At 36.4% G+C, this 19271-nt stretch overlaps 1 protein-coding gene across 1 annotated transcript in view; it reads left to right on the top strand.

The window, feature by feature from the left end:
• Positions 1–19271, top strand: part of Cont (Contactin) — a 458021-nt gene that overhangs the window by 73868 nt on the left and 364882 nt on the right. Inside the window, exon 4 of the mRNA XM_090391248.1 lies at positions 10374–10505. Coding sequence (XP_090247374.1) covers positions 10374–10505 — 132 coding nt within the window. The remainder of the gene's footprint in view (positions 1–10373; positions 10506–19271) is intronic.

The following is a 19271-nucleotide window of genomic DNA, read 5'->3' as shown; positions in this document are numbered from 1 at the left end:
AACAGGAAGTAAGGTCATATTTCTTGAGGATATTAGTAATTTTTTCAGAGGTGCCCTGGATGTAGGGGATAGTGATAGACTTGGTGTAGTCTTTATTGTTGAGGGGGGGAGGGGGGTTGTGGTTTTCAGGTTTTAGTATTTTTTGGATTTTTTTGGGGTTATAGCCATTGGCTAAGAAAGTGTTGAGGATGTGGTTTAGTTCCATAGTCAGGGTCTTGTCATCTGAGCAGATTAATTTTGCCCTGTTATATAGTGTTTTTATCACCCCATATTGTTGTGAGGGGGTGTGGTGAGATTGCTGGTGAATGTATCTGCCAGTGTGGGTGGGTTTTCTGTAAACAGAGAAAACCAAAGATCCATCAAGCTGGCGGGTGATTAAAGTGTCTAGGAAGGGGAGGGTGTTGTTTTCCTCTTTTTCTAAGGTGAACTGGACTCTGGGATGTTGGTTGTTTAAGTGTGTTAGGAAGGAGTGGAGTGAGTCTGAGCCATGTGGCCAAATAGCAAACACATCATCCACATAACGAAGCCAAATAGTGGGTTTTTGTGGGGCGGAGTTTAAGGCTTTTTCTTCAAATGTCTCCATAAAGAAATTGGCCAAGGGTGGGGAAAGTGGTGAACCCATGGCTGTCCCCTCTATCTGTTTGTAGAACTTTCCTTGCCAAACGAAATAGCCTGAGTTCATTGTGAACTGAAATAGAGCTGAGATATCGGGAGGAAACTTGGCTTGGATGAGCTCAAGGGTTTCTTTGAGTGGGACATTAGTGAATAGGGAGGAGACGTCAAAACTGACCATTATGTCAGTGTGTTGGAGTGTGAGGTTTTCTATACTGGCTTTAAAGTGGGCCGAGTTTTTTATGTGTGATGGTGTGTTGCCAGTGTAGTGTGTGAGCGTTTTGGCTAAATGTTTGGCTAATTTATATGTGGGGGAATCAATGCCATCCACTATGGGACGTAATGGCACATTTTGTTTATGTATTTTTGGGAGTCCATATAATCGGGGGGGTCTAGAGTTATAAGGTTTAAGCTTGTTGGTGACTTCTACAGGCCAAGAAGTGACTTTCTTAAGGAGTCTGTGGATAGTTCTAATCTGAGAGCTGGTCGGATTATATTCGATGGGGAGGTAAGTAGTACGGTCTCGTATTAAAGAATTTAGCTTACCTTTGTAGTCTTTTTGATTGAGTACCACAGTGGCGCTTCCCTTATCAGCTTTGGTGATTACTATTTTTTTGTTGTTTTTTAATTCTTGTAGGGCTGTATATTCGTTTTTGGATAAGTTGGATTTTGGAGGTTTGGCTTTAGTGAGAACACCGACTACATCCAGTCTCACGTTGTTGGCGATATGGATAGGCAGGTTGCGAATTCCACGCTCTATTTGGATCATGATTTCTTCAGCAGGAATCCTTTTTGGAGCTAGGGCGAAATTGTGACCACGTGAAAGTGCGGTGAGTGCTTCAGGCTTTAAAACTGCCGATGAGAGGTTGACTACTGTGTTAAGTGGTGGCTGGGGTACAGAGGTAGAAGTCTTGGTCAGGTTTTCGTATTTTTTTTACCTGCCGACTACGTATTTTTTCGAATTCCTTTCTTGCCGATGTGCATGATATGTCATGAAGTATCGACCATAGATCAAGGCCGAGTGTGTTAGAAAGCTCTTCCTCTAGCGCCCGTACGTTTTTGTTTTCGTCGGCAAGGAGAACGCGCGTCGCGGTAATTTGTTCTCTTAACAGGGCGAAGCTAGTGCGGTTATAAATGCGTAGAGCTTTCTCGGAAGTGAAACGGTGCTTCAATTTGACACAGTTGGGGATCACTTTGTTATCCCGGCAGCGTTTTAGGAACGTCAGGCGATTTATTTGCCTCGATATCTTTAACCTCAATTTGCCGTATTGGTAGGTCTAGGGGAAGTGGTTGGTCTTTGGTAGAGCGGATAAGGGATGCCAACTTTTTATATGGTCTGTAACAGGAAGTAAGGTCATATTTCTTGAGGATATTAGTAATTTTTTCAGAGGTGCCCTGGATGTAGGGGATAGTGATAGACTTGGTGTAGTCTTTATTGTTGAGGGGGGGAGGGGGGTTATCAGATCTTATATTTCTGTCTTCTAAGGCATCTTTTACTGTATCAGTCCATTTACATTTTGGTCTTTCTCTAGGTCTTTTTCCTGCCAACCTGGCAAAGAACACTGGTTTTGCTAATCTTTCTTGTTTTTTCCATTCTATTTAAGTGATCATAGCATCTGAGATTGGCTCCGCTAACAAATTCCTGAATGGTAACAGTGGCAAGTTCTTTCCTTCTTCCATTGATGCATTTGTTCACTCCACTAATCTTTCTCAGAACTCTCATATTGTGGCCTGCAATCTTTGATCAAGTGCTTTATCTCTAAACCAGCTCTCAGATCCATAAATTCAAATTGGTTTGAACACCGTCGTGTATACAGCTAGTTTATTATTTTGACTAATTTCTCTCTCTTAATACATATAAATTTATTCAGTTAACTTCCTATCATACCAGTTTTACTAATTCTGTTGTCTATTTCTATGTTTTGCTTGTTCTGTTCACCATTCAGGATACAATTGATGTTTTCAACATTTCTGCCTATTTTCATTGTCTTTGTCTTTTTATTTTGGCTTTTCATACCGAATTTAACTACAACTGCTATTCAATTTAGTTAGGAAATCTTGCAGACTTGTACAGGATTTTTTTCAGAAGTCTAACATTATCTGCATCATATAATTTAAAGATACTAAGAAGTTATATTCTTGTTCTTGGTTTAATCTTTTATTCAAGTATAAGCAAACAGAGTTTGCACGTGAAGCCACTTTACTGCTGGGCTACTTGCATATAGAAGCTAATGACTTCGCATCAGTTGCCTTATTATCCCATAATGCAATACACATATCCTTACAGACATGTATAATGCATCTCAAGACTCTATTTAAGGATAAGCATTATGGGTTGGGCCACCATACAAGACTGGTTTCAACATTTATTGAGGTCTCATCAGTGGGAGACAGACCCAGACGTGATACCAAAGATGAAGTAATGCATAAGTCATATTTCCATATACAAGTAGTCAAAAGGTATCACACCTTATTACTAAAATACTCTGGAATAGAGATAATGTTGAAAGTTTTTCCACTTGATTATACTATAATTTAAAGATACCAAGAAGTTTATATTTCTGGTTTAATCCTTTATCCAAGTGTAAGCAAACAAAGTATGGGATACTAAGGAAATTGATATGATGTCATTGGCTTCTGTATACAAGTAGCTCAGTCATGAAATGACTTCACATGCAAACTTTGTTTGCTTACACTTGGATAAAGGATTAAACCAAGGATATAACTTTTTGGCATCTTTGAATTATAGTATAACCAAGTGGAAAAACTTTCAACATCTATCTCTAATCCAAGAGTATCACCTTTTGACTACCTGTATATGGAAATATGACTTCTGCATTACTTCAACCTTGGTATCACTTCTGGGTAGTGGCTCTTCCTATAATGCAAAGCATTATATATATTTGTAAGGATATGTGCATTCCATTATGTAATACTAAAGCAATTGATGTGAAGTCATTAGCTTCTATATACAAATAGCCCAGCCATGAAGTGACTTTTTTATTATTATTGTTATGAACAGACCTCCATGGAATCAAGAGATTCATCCTGGGAGGTTCCACAATCACATGCAGAGCTCATCATACTTTGACTTAAATGCATTCACTGTCCCTGCACTCAGCACACTCTTGGACAATGCATTCCAATCACCCACCACTCTCCATGCAAAAAATTTACTCGTCACGCTCATCTTACACAGCTTTCAGGTAGCCTCTTGTTCCCCCCCCCCCCCCCCCCCCCGTCGCCAGATATTCTATGAAAAATCTAATCCATGTTAATCTGATAATTACCCCTAATCTGATAATATCCCTTATACATCTCAATCATCTTTCCTCTCCACAACACCACATTCCAGAGAAAAGAAACCAACTTATTCAATAATCTCTGGACCATCTCCAACATCTCATCATCCTGGATGAGAGAAAGATGTAGAAAGTTTTTTACTTTTTGGGTTTATTATACATTAAAGATACCAAGAAATTATATACTTGGTTTTAATCCTTATCCCAAGGAAGCAAAATAATGTTTTGTAAGTGAAATATATTCACGCCTGAGCTACTTGTATATAGAGGCTAATGACTTCATATCACTTACCTTAATACGTATCCCATAATGCAAAACACCCCCCCCCCCTTTCGGACATGTATAATTCTATGCATAATGGAAGGGCCACTACCCAGACCGGTTTCGACCTTTCTTGAGGTCTTATCAGTAGGAGCCAAACCTGGGAGATATACCACTGTTGAAGTAATGCAGAAGTCATATATATCTCATATATAAGTAGCCAAAAGGTGCTCCTTGATCTTATTAATAAAAATCTCTGGATGAGAGAAAGATGTAGAAAGTTTTTTTTTTACCTTGGATTTATTATACATTATAGAAATTATATACTTGGTTTCAATTTTAGCAAAATCCTCACAATTTTAGCAAAATGTCCATGAAATTTCAAGTCTCTATCCACCACAACCCTGAAATCCTTCATCTCCTCCACCTCCTCCAAAATATACCCACCAATCCTATACTCTGCATACCATTTTTGCTTCCCAAATTTTAAAACCTTACACTTTGTAACATTAAACTGACATCCCCCCACAAACCTGCCCATTCAGGCAGCCTATTTGGGTCCTCTCCTTCTGCAAAGCTACAACATCTGCTCTACTTCTCATAACTCTTCCCAACTTTGCATCATCTGCAAACAACTGTATATATCACTTAAACATGTGGACAGACTTATGTGTTTGTCGAATATGTTGTTTATTATTTTAACGGTATAATAGAACACAGAAACCAAGTAAATAATTAATTTATTAACTTGATGCTGATATTTCGCTGGTGTTTTAACCAGCATCTTCAGAGCACAAAAACACTGTTTGTCACAATACGCGAGACTAAAACAACATGGTGTACTTAAACAAAATTGTAGCAGCAACACAGAGACTAGAGTCCTGATTTTGGCGCCCTCTATCTGAAAAAAAAAAAAAAAGCTATCATATATTACTAGAGTCCTAGAAAAGTGCTAGTTTTTTCTTAATATGACTGTCTCCCAGATCTTCGGCAAGTTAATACAGCCATATTTGTTGAGATTTGGAGTGTGTTTTAGGGCTTCTGTCGCCTCTAAGAACAATCTCTCTGATTTATACGGATTTCTGTGTAGTACTTTAGTGTTTTTCCAGTTGATCTTGTGTGCAGGGGTATCCAGAGCATGGTCTGCTAGGCCCGACTTCCCATAATGATAATTCCGGACGTATCTTTTATGTTCGCTGATGCAGATGTTCACAGTTCTTCCTGTTTGACCGTAGTAGGCTTGATTGCATGAGCAGGGTACTTGGTAGACATTCAGACCATGCAGCAAATTAGCCACCCTCATCCGCTCACCCAAGGACAGCATTCCTCCTTTATCACATTCAGGAGTCTACCAAGTACCCTGCTCATGCAATCAAGCCTACTACGGTCAAACAGGAAGAACTGTGAACATCCGCATCAGCGAACATAAAAGATACGTCCGGAATTATCATTATGGGAAGTCGGGCCTAGCAGACCATGCTCTGGATACCCCTGCACACAGGATCAACTGGAAAAACACAAAAGTACTACACAGAAACCCGTATAAATCAGAGAGATTGTTCTTAGAGGCGACAGAAGCACTAAAACACATTCCAAATCTCAACAAATATGGCTGTATTAACTTGCCGAAGATCTGGGAGACAGTCATATTAAGAAAAAACTAGCACTTTTCTAGGACTCTAGTAATATATGATAGCTTTTTTTTTTTTTTTTTCAGATAGAGGGCGCCAAAATCAGGACTCTAGTCTCTGTGTTGCTGCTACAATTTTGTTTAAGTACACCATGTTGTTTTAGTCTCGCGTATTGTGACAAACAGTGTTTTTGTGCTCTGAAGATGCTGGTTATAACACCAGCGAAATATCAGCATCAAGTTAATAAATTAATTATTTACTTGGTTTCTGTGTTCTATTATACCGTTAAAATAATAAACAACATGTATATATCACTGTTTAAGCCCTTTCCAATATCATTTACATACAAAGTAAACAACAATGTGCTCCAAAACAGACCTCTACGGCATGCCACTAGTAACTTTCCCTCTTCTGGTATATTACTCCCCCCCCATATGCAACTTGTTGATACCTATCAGACAGCCAATCTCCAATCCAACACACTAATCTACTATCCAACCCTATCTGTTCCATTTTAACTACTAGTTTGTCTTGTGGTAATGTATTGAAAACCTTTGCAATATCTAATCATACTACTGTATATGCATTCCCCTTGTCCAATGTATTTGTCACCTTTCTATTTGTCATCTTCATGAAATATATCGCTCGCTTATCACATCCTTATGTTTTTCTTTGCATTCTTTAAGAGCACAAGTTGACTTACTTGCCAGAAACTTTTTATATGCTTTCTTCTTTTTCTTGACCCTTTTTAACTTCCTGCTGTGTTCTGATTTTTCTATCCTTACAGGCATTTGCATCACACACATCTCTGGCTGAATCAGTCAATGTTTTCTTTAGGATTTGCCACTGGATCTCCATGTTGTTTCTTGTTTTCAAACTCATTCATGTTTTCCTGAATGATGTTTGTGTATTTGAGTCTACAGTTCACCTCTGAAAGATGCTGAATTTTGATTTGTTTTAAAACTTTCTTACACCCTTTTGTTTTCAATATGAAATTCAGTTTTATCCTGCTCAAAACTAAACAGTGAACACTTCTTATTTCAAATCCTCGGTATACTCCTATGTCCTGAACCAGTGGAAAAACAATGCTATCAACAATAACATAGTGAATGAGATTTTTCATACTTCTTGCATATTCTCTCCATGTGAATTTGTGCACATTTTTATGTAGGAACATGGTGTTTGTAATAATTAGTCCATGTTCTGAACAAAAATCCAGCAGGCACTTACCATTGTTATTAGCTTTGCACTTTTCTCCAAATTTTCCCAAAACATTTTTATATGTCTGGTAATCATTTCCCACTCTGCTTTTAGATCTCCAACCAGGACCACCTTTTCCTTTTTTCATTGCATCAGATGCCTTCTCTAATACCCTAAAAATTTTTTCATTTCTTCTTTAGTAGAACCTTCTGTGGGACCATGTACAGTTCACCATTGAGATATTTGCCATCATCACTATGTTTGATATTGCCTACCATTCAAGAAAATTATCCTCATATTTAGTGCTGAATACTATAGCTTCTTTTTCTTTTCCGTGTTATTATTGCCTGAATATAACATTATGTATTCGTTACTTCGAAAAATCTAACTAGTTTTGTCTTTCTTTGTTTCAGTCACGCCATATTGTGTTGATATGGTATTTATCTAATTCTTTTACTAGTTCCATTTCTTTTCCATTGATGCTTCCCTACATCAATAGTACCAATCTTGAACTTTGTTACTCTAGACGTTGCACTGTTCTGTCTGGTTTCCTGCCAGAAACAACTGGGGGGGGGGTTGTTTAACCAGGCGCCACCTTAGCTGGCATGAAATTTTGTCATGTTGTACCATCATTTTACATTGTAGTTTAAGCCACTAAGAACACAATTTGGTTGGTTAAATCCCAAATCACCAGTTCATCCTCCTTTGTTTCAGTATCCAGGAAGATACCTAAACAGGTGTACCACAAGAAGGCAAGGACATTAGGTTAAGTCCTGGTCAGTTCTCTGCACTCCTTAAAAGGCTACATGAAAGTTTCCTCCCAGTTATACAGCTTTAACCTTAAGCACTCTGAGATTTAAACAATTATAACTTAAACAATTATATTCTACAATTAGTTGAAAATAGTTGAATGTTGTGAATTGCAGGTGTTTGAGGGGGAATCTCTGTCAAATAAAATTGACATATTAAATAATATTCAACTTACAACTAGTTATTGAGGCATTTCAAATTTTGACCTTAACAATTCTTGTAATACGAGTACTTACTACAGTACTTGGCATTTATTTGATCATTTAAAAATATTAAGATAAAAATTATATTTTCCAACATTATATACAGTAGTATCTCGCTAATCCGAACTAATAAAAACTGTGCTCGTTCGGATTAGCGAAAAGTTCAGATTAGTGAGTTTTCGCCCAAAAGACAACAATAACTAGTGTTTAAGACAAAAATAATCAGATTCTAATGGTACATCAATTTAATTCTGGAAATAAATGAAGTAACTCATAGAAAAAAAAATGTTACTGTACTGTAATGTAAAACTTAAAAAGTAATATAAGTTTATTTTAGTAAAAAATTTAGTTTGTATATATCTTTATTGTTGAGGATTTTGATTTAGTAAAATTGCATAGTTCAGTACATAACTTAATTTGTGTAAAAAATATCACTTTCTTGTACACAACACACAAAACAAAGTTTCACAAAATAACATAAAAGAGTTTTTTTTTAATTTCTCTCTAAAAAAAGTCACTGATTTTCTTTTGCTTCTTGGAAGCTAAACTGTTTTTGAATGCTTCTTCTCGGAGCTGCATTAGCAAAAAACCTTTGTGGAAATGGCGTATTAGCCCATTCTATACACATTCTACACACACAGTTTTCACATACATATACATGAAAACTGTCAACTGCCTCTTCACGTTTTACTTTTTTTCTTTGAATTCTTTATCGTCATCAACGTCTGCTAATTCATTCTGTAGCGTCATATTTATAATTTAAGTATCTTATTTGATTTCGAGTTCACTTTCGGTTCTACCTGTAATCCATTCCGTAACATCTGTTTGTGAAATTTCAACATTTGGATTTATATTTTTAACCAAATTATGCATGTTTTGAATTTCTGCTTTTTGTGTATCACCGTAGTTATCTTCATAAATTCTAGAAGACCACAGTTTTCTCCATGATACTCGAATTGCTTCAGGTTTGAGGATTCCCAAGCAACATCAATTGTGAGAATGCTACATCCTTCAAATTTATATTTTTTATTGATGTGGTAATGTCATAATTTTGGGAAATTACATTTAAAAGCAGGTCTTTATGATCTTTTAATTTAATGGATTGTATTATGTTCTGATCCATTGGTTGCAACAATGCAGTACAGTTAGTTTGGAGGCAAAATAATAGCACACAAAATAATAATATATAATAAATATAATAAAAATAATAAATAAAACTTTTTTTTCTTTCAAACTGCAGTTCGGATTACTGGAGGGTTTTTGGACTAAAGAGGTTCAGATTAGCAAAATATCACTGTATTTCATTTGTAAAACAAAAATTCATTTATGTAGTTCTAAGTATTGATAATGATGCTACAAAGAAAAAGATTATCCTACACTGATGTGCTTTTCAAAAAGATCAACTGAAAGAATTCATGTGAGGAATTTTTGAATCATGATTTCCCCTTCCCTCTAACTGTTAGTTATAAATATAGAAAAACTTAGATATTATATCTGGGAAAACTCCCATTACTCTTCTTAAAACTATTATTTTTATGGCTATTTTGCCTGCTTTTGTTTAAGAGTGTCCCTGTTTTAATGTCATTGGCTTTTTACTCAAGAATTCTTAGAGCATTGCAGATGTATTTTAGAGACAAATATATGTAGCATAATAGAAGAAAATTCGCACATACCTTTTCTTGGATGTTGTTGCTTGTCTTCTTTCTGCGGTGTGCATACTTCTGCTGTTATGGGTCTTGAAAGGGGAGTAGGGGGGGGGGGGGAGCTTAGGCAATGTGTGAGAATTAATTTGAAAAAATCCAGGTTTTTTTGTATAATATATACATATATTATTTTTAAGGGTGGGTGAAGCGCTTTTTTTTTTTTTTTTTTTTTTAGAGTGGGAAAAAGATGAAAAAGGGGGATGAAAATAGCAACTGTTTTTTAGAGGAAAGGGAAGGGTTTATGGGAAAAGGGGAGACGGTTGACGGGGTGCAAGCCATTTCGACCATGTAGGTCATTGTCTGAACTCCTGAACTTTAGGTTCTGTTGCTTATTCATAATAGTATTGCACAATATAAACAATAATCGATTTACTGAACTTACTAACATTTCACTGGTTTTCTACCCAGCATCTTCAGAGCACAAATTAAAACTGTTACAAGCACACACAGTACTCAACTAAATCATTGTAGAAACAATTCGAATTGTAATTGAAAAAGTGTTGTTTATACCATAATGCACTATTATAAATTTTAGATATACCAGTTGAATTCAACATGTGTGATGAAAAACAGTTTGTTAAATGTAAGGATTTGTTCCATTGCTTAAATATTTGACTATAGTAGTTGATTACTTCATTTATAATTTTTAGGTGGTATACCAGTGGAAGAGATGATGGGGACAACTTTTGGATGTGGGATTATGGTAATAGCCAGTTTAGTAACATAGATAATCTTTGGCTTCCACGTCCCGATGCAAATTTTTACAGATATGCAGCTTATAAGTATGTGTCTCTCTTTTTTATTTATTTATTGCAAGTTTTAGTTTAAATTTATATATTTTTAATTGGCTTATATTACATATTTATTATAATTAGTTTTATCTTTCAAAGTGAATTATGTAATACTTCATCATAAAAAAAAGTTATTCACATAAATAGCATAGAAAGTCTTGGCAGTATTTATGTGAAATTTTTAATTAAAATTAAAAGTATTTGCTAAGAATAATTTAGATTTTATTTCACAGTATAATCAAGCACTCAATTCTTATTATAACAAACACTTTAGTGAACATGCTCATTATTACTAAAAAAAGTTGTGACCAACAAATTTGTTGTAGTGAGAGTTGAATATATATTTAAAATTCATACAATTTCTTATTATATATACTGAGTTAGCTTTGTATTAGTAACCCCCCCCCCGAGATTTACATGTTCAGTATGATAATGATAACACAGTACCATGTGATATCAATGTCATGTGCGACTACTATAAATGGGATACCTGTCCTCTGTATGTAATCAGTAAACATTTGCCAGTAATGTGACGGCGTAAGCCAATTTGACTGCAGACAGATAGTTGGAGTCTGGAGGGGGGGGGTACCAGTATTTCAGAAACAGCTGCACTTGTTGGTTGCTCCTGTATTATTGTATCAAGATTGTACTAGGACTGGATTAATCATGAGCAGACATCTAACAGATGGGCTCACATTGGTCAGCCACACATGGTTGATCCTAGAGGTGAGCATCAGGTGTCATGACTGGTATCAACAATAATACCACCACATGCACCATGCATTGTACCTTGCTTCACTTGGGGTTCCACATTCAAAGACCAACAAGAGTACCCATGATGGCGGCCAGGCATCACAAACAGCACCTCGCATGGGCCAAGGAGCATCACAAAGGATCATTGATAGAACAGATGGAGGAAGTCATCTGGAGTGATGAGACTCTTTTCCTTCTGCACCATGCTGATGGCCAGGTTCACATTTGGTGTAAATAGCATGAAGCCCTATCCCCTGGTTGCACAGTCGGAGGTTCAACAGTTCGGTGGAGGTGGTGTTATGGTCTGGGGAGCTTTTTCCTGGCACGTCCTAGGTCTATTGGTTATCATCCCAAGAACACTGAATGGTGAAAATGCTATTGGGACCTGTTAGCCAACTATCTTCATTTGTATCTGCAGGAGGTCTATCCTAACCACAGTGCCATCTTTCAACAGGACAATGCATCTTGTCATTGGGCTCATACAACTACTTAGTGGTTGTAGAAACAAGACAATGAATTTGTAACATTGTCTTGGCCCCCAAAACTACCCTGATTGTAACCCAATTGAACATGTAGGGGATATGCTATAACGGGGTGTGTGAACTGCTGATCCTCCTCCCTCCACAGAATGAGCATGAACTGACAGTTGCTGCAGCAGGCATGGGCTGAGTTGTACATGGAGGATGTTCGACACCTTGTGGAATCTGTTCCTAGGTGTCTGCAAGCCATGATTGCACAGAGGGGTGGACCAATGTGTTATTAGGTGGGTGTTCCTAATGCAAAGCTAATTCAGTGTATATATCATTTAGAAACTACCACTGGTATTCATTAATAGCAGTGGCACTCTGTTCATAATAAAATCCATAAACATACATCGTTAGTGGTATTAGAAAACGGAGAGCATACCAAATTGAAGATACAGAACATCAGAGTAGGTTGTTATGTATGACACATCTAGCTTGTATGAAATATCAGATGTATTGGAAATGTCAAGAGCAGTACTTCGAGTTTCTGCAAACCTTTCTTTCATATAGTCATTTCACTGTGGTACTGTGAATTGAGTATATAGCAGAAATGAGAACCATTGCTGTTAAATATTTCTCCATTATTTTTGAGGGGGATCAAAATAAGATGGCAGCTCAGCATGAACATTGTTTCTCTTTCTAAGAATTGCTGGGAATAGTAGCACAGTTACACCGCGAGCTATGTAAGTAATGTGTTCCTTAAACTTTTCCATAACTAGAATTTTACGTAAGTCGAATTTGTAAATTACACACATACAATAAAATGTTCAATGGCTACTTATAATGCTGTCATACATTAATATTTTTGCCATTAATCAGATATTTTTCATTTTTGGGGTGATTAAAAAAATTCAATGATAAAAAAATTTATCAATTGTATTTGAATAATATATGTACTGTAAATATGAAAGTATGAAAAATACATAATATAAAAGAATATAAAAACAAACTGAAAGGTGATTTTTATACTGTGCAGATTTGTACATTTCTTGAATCATTTGAACCATCCAGCACTAGCTTTAAATGTTCTCTCCTCGTCTGTGATGCTGGCCTGCTCTTTTAAATCCTTATATAAGGACATAGCCTTCTCCTGGATAATCAGTAAACTTAACGGTATCTGCTTCTGTGTCAGATCATTGATCCAGTGAGACAACAATTTCTCCATCTCTGATATCAGGCCTCAGCCTCTTCTTGGTAATAATTGTGCCCTTCAATATTACCGCACCTTTCATGCTTTCAACAATGCAGACTTTATCCTTCACTATTGTATTCCCTGTCAAAATAGGTCGATTTATTTCCTGAGCTACTGTTGATAGAATTTTTTCACCTTCATACATATGAATTATTTTCAACTTTTCTTCTGAAGTAATTGCAGAAAAATGATGGTACAACATGACAAAATTTCATGCCGGCTGGGGCGTTGCCCAGTTAAACAAGGCCACCATTCTTTTCGCTAGAGAACCAGGGCGAACAGCAAAAAGTCAGCTACTGGAACAAATCTGAAAACACACCCCCAACTCAACATCACCAGAGGTAAAGATCGGTACTATCAACATAAGAAACCTGAATGGCAAAGAAATGGAGCTAGCTAAGGAATTAGATAAGTACCAGATCGACATAATAGGGGTGACAAACAAAAAAGACAAAAACTGGTGAGATCTTTCTGAGCAATAAATATAAAATGTTATATTCAGGCAATGGCAATCAAGGAAAAGAAGGAGTAGCCATAGTATTCAACACAAAATACGAGGCTAATCTTCTTGAATGGGAGGCAATCTCAGGTAGAGTGATGTGGACAAATATTATCAGAATGGGGAACTGGACAATGAGACTTATTTGTACCTATGGTCCCGCAGAAGATTATTCTAAGGTAGAAGTGGAGGAATTTTTTGATGCTTTAGAAAAAGCAACTGACACAATGAAAAAGGAAAAGTTGGTCCTTGTTGGGGATCTGAATAGCAGAGTAGGAAATGATTGTCAGACATACAAAAATATTTTGGAAAAAATTAGAGAAAAGAGCAAAGCTAATAATAATGGCAAATACCTGTTGGATTTCTGCTCAGGACATGGACTGGTTATTACTAACACCATGTTCCAACATAAAAATGTGCACAAATTCACATGGAGAGAAGAGGCAAGGAATAAGAAAAGTCTCATTGACTATGTTATTGTTGATAGTGATGTTTTCTCCCTGGTGCAGGACACCAGAGTGTACATAGGATTTGAAATTGGAAGTGATCACTATTTAGTCTTGAGCAGAATAAAATTGAATTTCATATTGAAAAGAAGAACTTGTAAGAAAGTTTTAGAGTGAATAAAAGTTGAGCAGCTCTCAGATGTGAACTGTAGACTAAAATACAGAAAGATTATTGAAGAAAAAATGAAAGAGTTTGAGAACAGGAATCAAACCTTGGAGATTCAGTGGCAAGCCTTGAAGAAAACCCTGATTGATTCAGCTAGAGAGGCATGTGGTGAAGTTGTCTGCAAGGATAGAAAAATTAGAACTCCATGGTGGACTCAGGAAGTTAAAGAGGCAGTGAAGGAAAAGAAGAAAGCATATCAAAAGTTCCTGGCAAATAAGTCAGCTTGTGCTCTTAGAGAATACAGAGACAAATGCAAGAATGCTAAACACTGTGTAAAACTAGCTAAACAAAAGTCATGGGAGGACTTTGGCAAGAATATAGAAAATAAATATCAAGAAGGTGGCAAAATATTCTGGAGGTTGTTGAAGAAGCTTAGGAATGGAGGAAAGAGTGCTGTAAAAGGAGTTAGAGATGATAAAGGTGACATGAAAAACGGAAGAAAAAGATATCCATGAAGTATGGAGTAATTACTTTGAAAAACTGCTAAATGAAACAAGCAATGATGACAGCACAGTGGTAAAAAACACTGACCAGGCATGCAGTCAGGAATACATATCCATACTTGAAGTAGAAAAAGCCATCAAAGGCTTAAAATGTGGAAAGGCAGCAGGAGTAGATGATATTCCACCAGAAATGCTGAAGTATAGTGGTATAAAAGTCTTACAGGGGCTGCACTGCATAGTTCAGAAAGCCTGGACAGAGGGACGAATTCCCGATGATTGGAGTAGAGCTCTCATAGTACCGATATATAAAAAGGGAAATAAAACTGAATGTGAGAATTACAGAGGTATTTCCCTACTAAGTGTTCCTGGCAAGCTCTATGCAAGTATACTTGAGAAACAATTGAGAAGAATTGTGGAAGAAAAGCTGGGTGAAGAACAAGCTGGATTCAGGCCAAATAGAGGCTGTCAGGATCAGATCTTCACTTTATGACAAATAGTCGAGAAAGCATGGGAATATAACAAAGATCTGTATTTAAGTGTTGTCGATTTGAAAAGGCATATGACAAGTGCCAAGAGAGAAGCTATTCAATACACTACAGTTATATGGTGTCAATGGGGCATAATATCAAGCAATACTTAGTCTTTATTTGAGTTATAAGTCAGCAGTTAGAATTGAAAGAAGTACAGGAAGATGGTTTAATGTTAAATCTGGTGTGAGACAAGGATGTACATTATTCCCTCTGTTATTCATTATCTATATGGATCACATTATGAAGGAAAGTGGTATTAAACCTGATATCAAAATTGGAGATGTTAATCTCAGCTCTTTACTTTATGTAGATGTTATACTTCAAAATAAATCCGCTACAAGTCTGCAAGATTCTCTAACTAAATTGAATAACTGTTGTAATAGATATGGTATGAAGGTCAGCAATAAAAAGACAAAGATAATGAAAATAGGCAGAATCATTGAAAATGTCAACTGTGTTGTGAATGGAGAACCCGTGGAACAAGTAAAACATTTCAGCTACTAGGTGAAGGAAACTTAGTGAAGATGGTAAATTCAATATAGAAATAGACAACAGAATCAGCAAAGCTGGTATGGTGGGAAGTCAATATTGAATAAATTCATATGGAATACGAGGGAAATTAGTCGGAACACTAAATTAACTAATGTATACAAGACAGTGTTCAAACCAGTTTTAATTTAGGGACCTGAGAGCTGGGTCAGAAGTAAAACACTTGACCACAGATATGAGAGTTCCTGAGAATGATTAGAAGTGTGAACAGATGGCAGTATCTTATTAAAAAACGAGCATATTAGGAAAGAACTTGAAATGTGGTTCATCCAGGAATCCATTAGCAGAGCTAATCTCAGGTGGTATGGTCACTTAAATAGAATGGGAGAGGAAGGATTAGCAAAACAAGTATTCTCTGCCAGTTTGGCAGGAAAACAACTCAGAGGAAGACCAAGATATAGGTGGATTGATACGGTACAAAGTTCCTTAGACAATAGAAATATAAGATCTGATAATGATAATATTGGAGTCTTGACAAGTAATAGACTGATTTGGAGGAAAATTGTAGATAGGAAGTTAGTAATGATGTAATTTTTTCATGTAGTACTATCATATCCTGTAGACCCCTTGAGGGTACATGGTAGGAATTTGATGATGATGATGATATTTTTTAGATTTATTACCAGTACAAGGCTTAAAGTACAAGCCATTAGGAAAAAGAAAACCAGGATGTCCTCTTAAACGATTCAACGATGACTTCTAAGGCCGGAACAGGCCATGCTAGGCCTAAATCCTTGATATGCATGATGATGATGCATTTGGTTTTACGTTTGCATTCCATTTTAAGGATAAAAAAACAACGAAACTAGCAGTGATAACAAGTCACTGAGCTAACCGCACGAGGCAACCACTACTGTACTGCAATAAGGCTATCAAAGACTTACCTGTGCAAAGCCCCAAACGTTTTCATATGCGCTAGTAGATTTATTACATAACTGCGAATTTATCTAAGTCGCATGTTACGTAACTCAGGGTGTAACTGTACTTGTTTTCATGTATACTTTGGATGGGCACTTCCATGGATTCCTAAGACTCATTGTGGGAGCCCCAAAATATCAACACTGTATCTCTATCTTGAAAGCATAAACAGACAAAGCACTGGCAACAGATTCAAGCAACCCATTTCATACATTCACCACTCTCCAAGCATAGTCCACACTCTTGCCCAGCTCCAAATCACCTCTACCCAAGTGTTGAAACATTTCCTCTAACCAAGTGCTGAAACTTAAATGTTTCTATCATATGCTCCTTTTTTGCCTATCAGCGAACTTTTGCAATCCACAAACTTTCAATCTATCTTCATAGGAAGCATTCCACAGATCACTGACCATCTTGATCACTCACCTCTGTATCCTCTCCACCACTTCCTCATGCCCTAGAAACCGAGGTGATCAGACCTGAGCACAGTAATGCAGATGTGGTTGTATCAAGACTTTATAAAGAGGAATAATAACTCCATTATCTCTGCTTATTAGAGTGTTCTTCAATAACCAAATAATCCTGTGAGTTATCCAGGCTATTTTAGCAATATGACCTTGAAACTTTTCTACATTAAATTGACATCCATTATTAGAAAGGGGGATGGTAAATCCCTTTATGTTTTTATAGCCGGGTACGAAACTCGGATCGAAATCCATAGTTTCATGCCGATAAAACTATCGGCGAGCCCAAGTGTAAATGATCACTTGGGTAGTACAACACCAGGGCAACTCCATGCAAAGGTGGAGCAAGCTCCATCACTAACTTTAATATTCTCTCATAATGTAAAACCCAGCTCCTAAGAGATGTATATATTGTTTTACATTATGAGAAGAGGTCACTATCCAGACCGGTTTCAACTTTTTTTGAGGTCTCATCAGTGAGTAGGTAGACCTGGAATATCAACATTTTAAGTGAACACGAACTTACATACCTCTACTATCGACTTGTCGAAGTGGTGTACTCCTATATTTATTGTTAATTACTAAGTTGATAAGCCTTATATAGGCTTATCAACTTAGTGAAATCCATTATGTTTTGTCCATACTGTCAGTCTATTGAAATCATCCTGCAAACTCTCTCTACATCATCTTAATTAACTCTTACCCAACCTATATTCCAATACCCAACTATGCATCTTTAGCAAACAACAGAATATCTCCCTTCAAATTATTTCCTATATAATTTATGCACAAATTAAAACAGCAGTAGTCCAAGCACAAAGACTTTTGGCAGACTACTGGTCACCTGCAATCTCCTAGATTCTGCTACTCCAATACTACTTTTTGTATATCTGTCCATCAGCCACCCTTTTATCCGTATCATAAGTTGCATATCCATCTGCAATTGTTGTAGTTTGCATAACAGAGTTTTGTGTGGCATCCTGTCAAATGTCTTTGCAAAGTCCAACAGTATCATCATTGTTCACTGTCTTATAAAAAATTAGTAAATCACTAAGGCATGACCGACCATTCACAAAGCCATGCTGTCATTCATAGAGTATCATATTCTTATCCACCCATTCCTCAATTCTCTTTTTAATTAACCTTTCCAGTACTTTTACTGCCATTTCTGAGATACTGATCATCATCATCATCAAATTCCTGATATAAGTTATACCCTCAAGGGGTGTACAGGAGTGTGATAGTACTAGGGGTATGATAGTACTACATGAAAAATTACATCATTACTAACTTCCTATCTACAATTTTCCTCAAAATCAGTCTGTTATCTCTCAAGACTCCAACATTATCAGATATTATATTTCTATCGTATAAGGCACCTTTTACTGTATCTTGGTCTTCCTGTGGGTCTTTTTCCAGCCAACCTGGCAAAGAACACTTGTTTTATCTTTCCAATCCCATTCTGTTTAAGTGACCATGCCACCTGAGATTAGTTCTGCTAACACATTCCTGGTTGCTGACAATGTCAAGTTCTTTCCTAATATCCTCATTTTTAATATGATATTGCCATTGATGCCATCTGTTCATACTCCTAATCTTTCTCAGGACTTTCATATCTGCAGTCTCTAGTCTTTGATCAAATGTTTTACTTCTGAACCAGCTCTGAGATCCATAAGTTAAAATTGGCTTGAATACTGTCTTGTATACAGCTATTTAGTGTTTTGACTAATTTCTCTCTTAATCCATATAAATTTATTCAGTTGACTTCCTACCATACCAGCTTTGTTGATTCTGTTGTCTATTTCCATATTTAATTTACCATCTTCACTAAAAATCATGCCGTAGCTGAAATGTTTTATTTGTTCTATAGGTTCTCCATTCATAATGCAGTTGATATTTTCAATGTTTCTGCCTATTTTCATTGTCTTTGTCTTTTTAATGCTGACCTTCATAACATATCTATTACAACAGTTATTCACTTTAGTCAGGGAATCTTGCCACTTGTAGCAGATTTATTTAGAAGTATAACATCATCCGCATAAAGCAAATAGCTGAGATTAACATCTCCAATTTTGATATCATGTTTAATACCATTCATAATGTGATCCATATAGATAATAAATAACAGAGGGGATAAAGTACATCCTTGTCTGACACCAGATTTAACATTAAACCATCTTCCTGTACTTCAATTCTAACTTCTGACTTACAAC

Source organism: Typopeltis vanoorti, chromosome 1 (assembly GCF_054136105.1).
Source record: "Typopeltis vanoorti isolate ZY-2024b chromosome 1, IOZ_Tvanoo_1.0, whole genome shotgun sequence".
In the NCBI taxonomy this organism is placed as follows: domain Eukaryota; kingdom Metazoa; phylum Arthropoda; class Arachnida; order Uropygi; family Thelyphonidae; genus Typopeltis; species Typopeltis vanoorti.
This window is presented reverse-complemented; position numbering and strand designations above follow the sequence as displayed.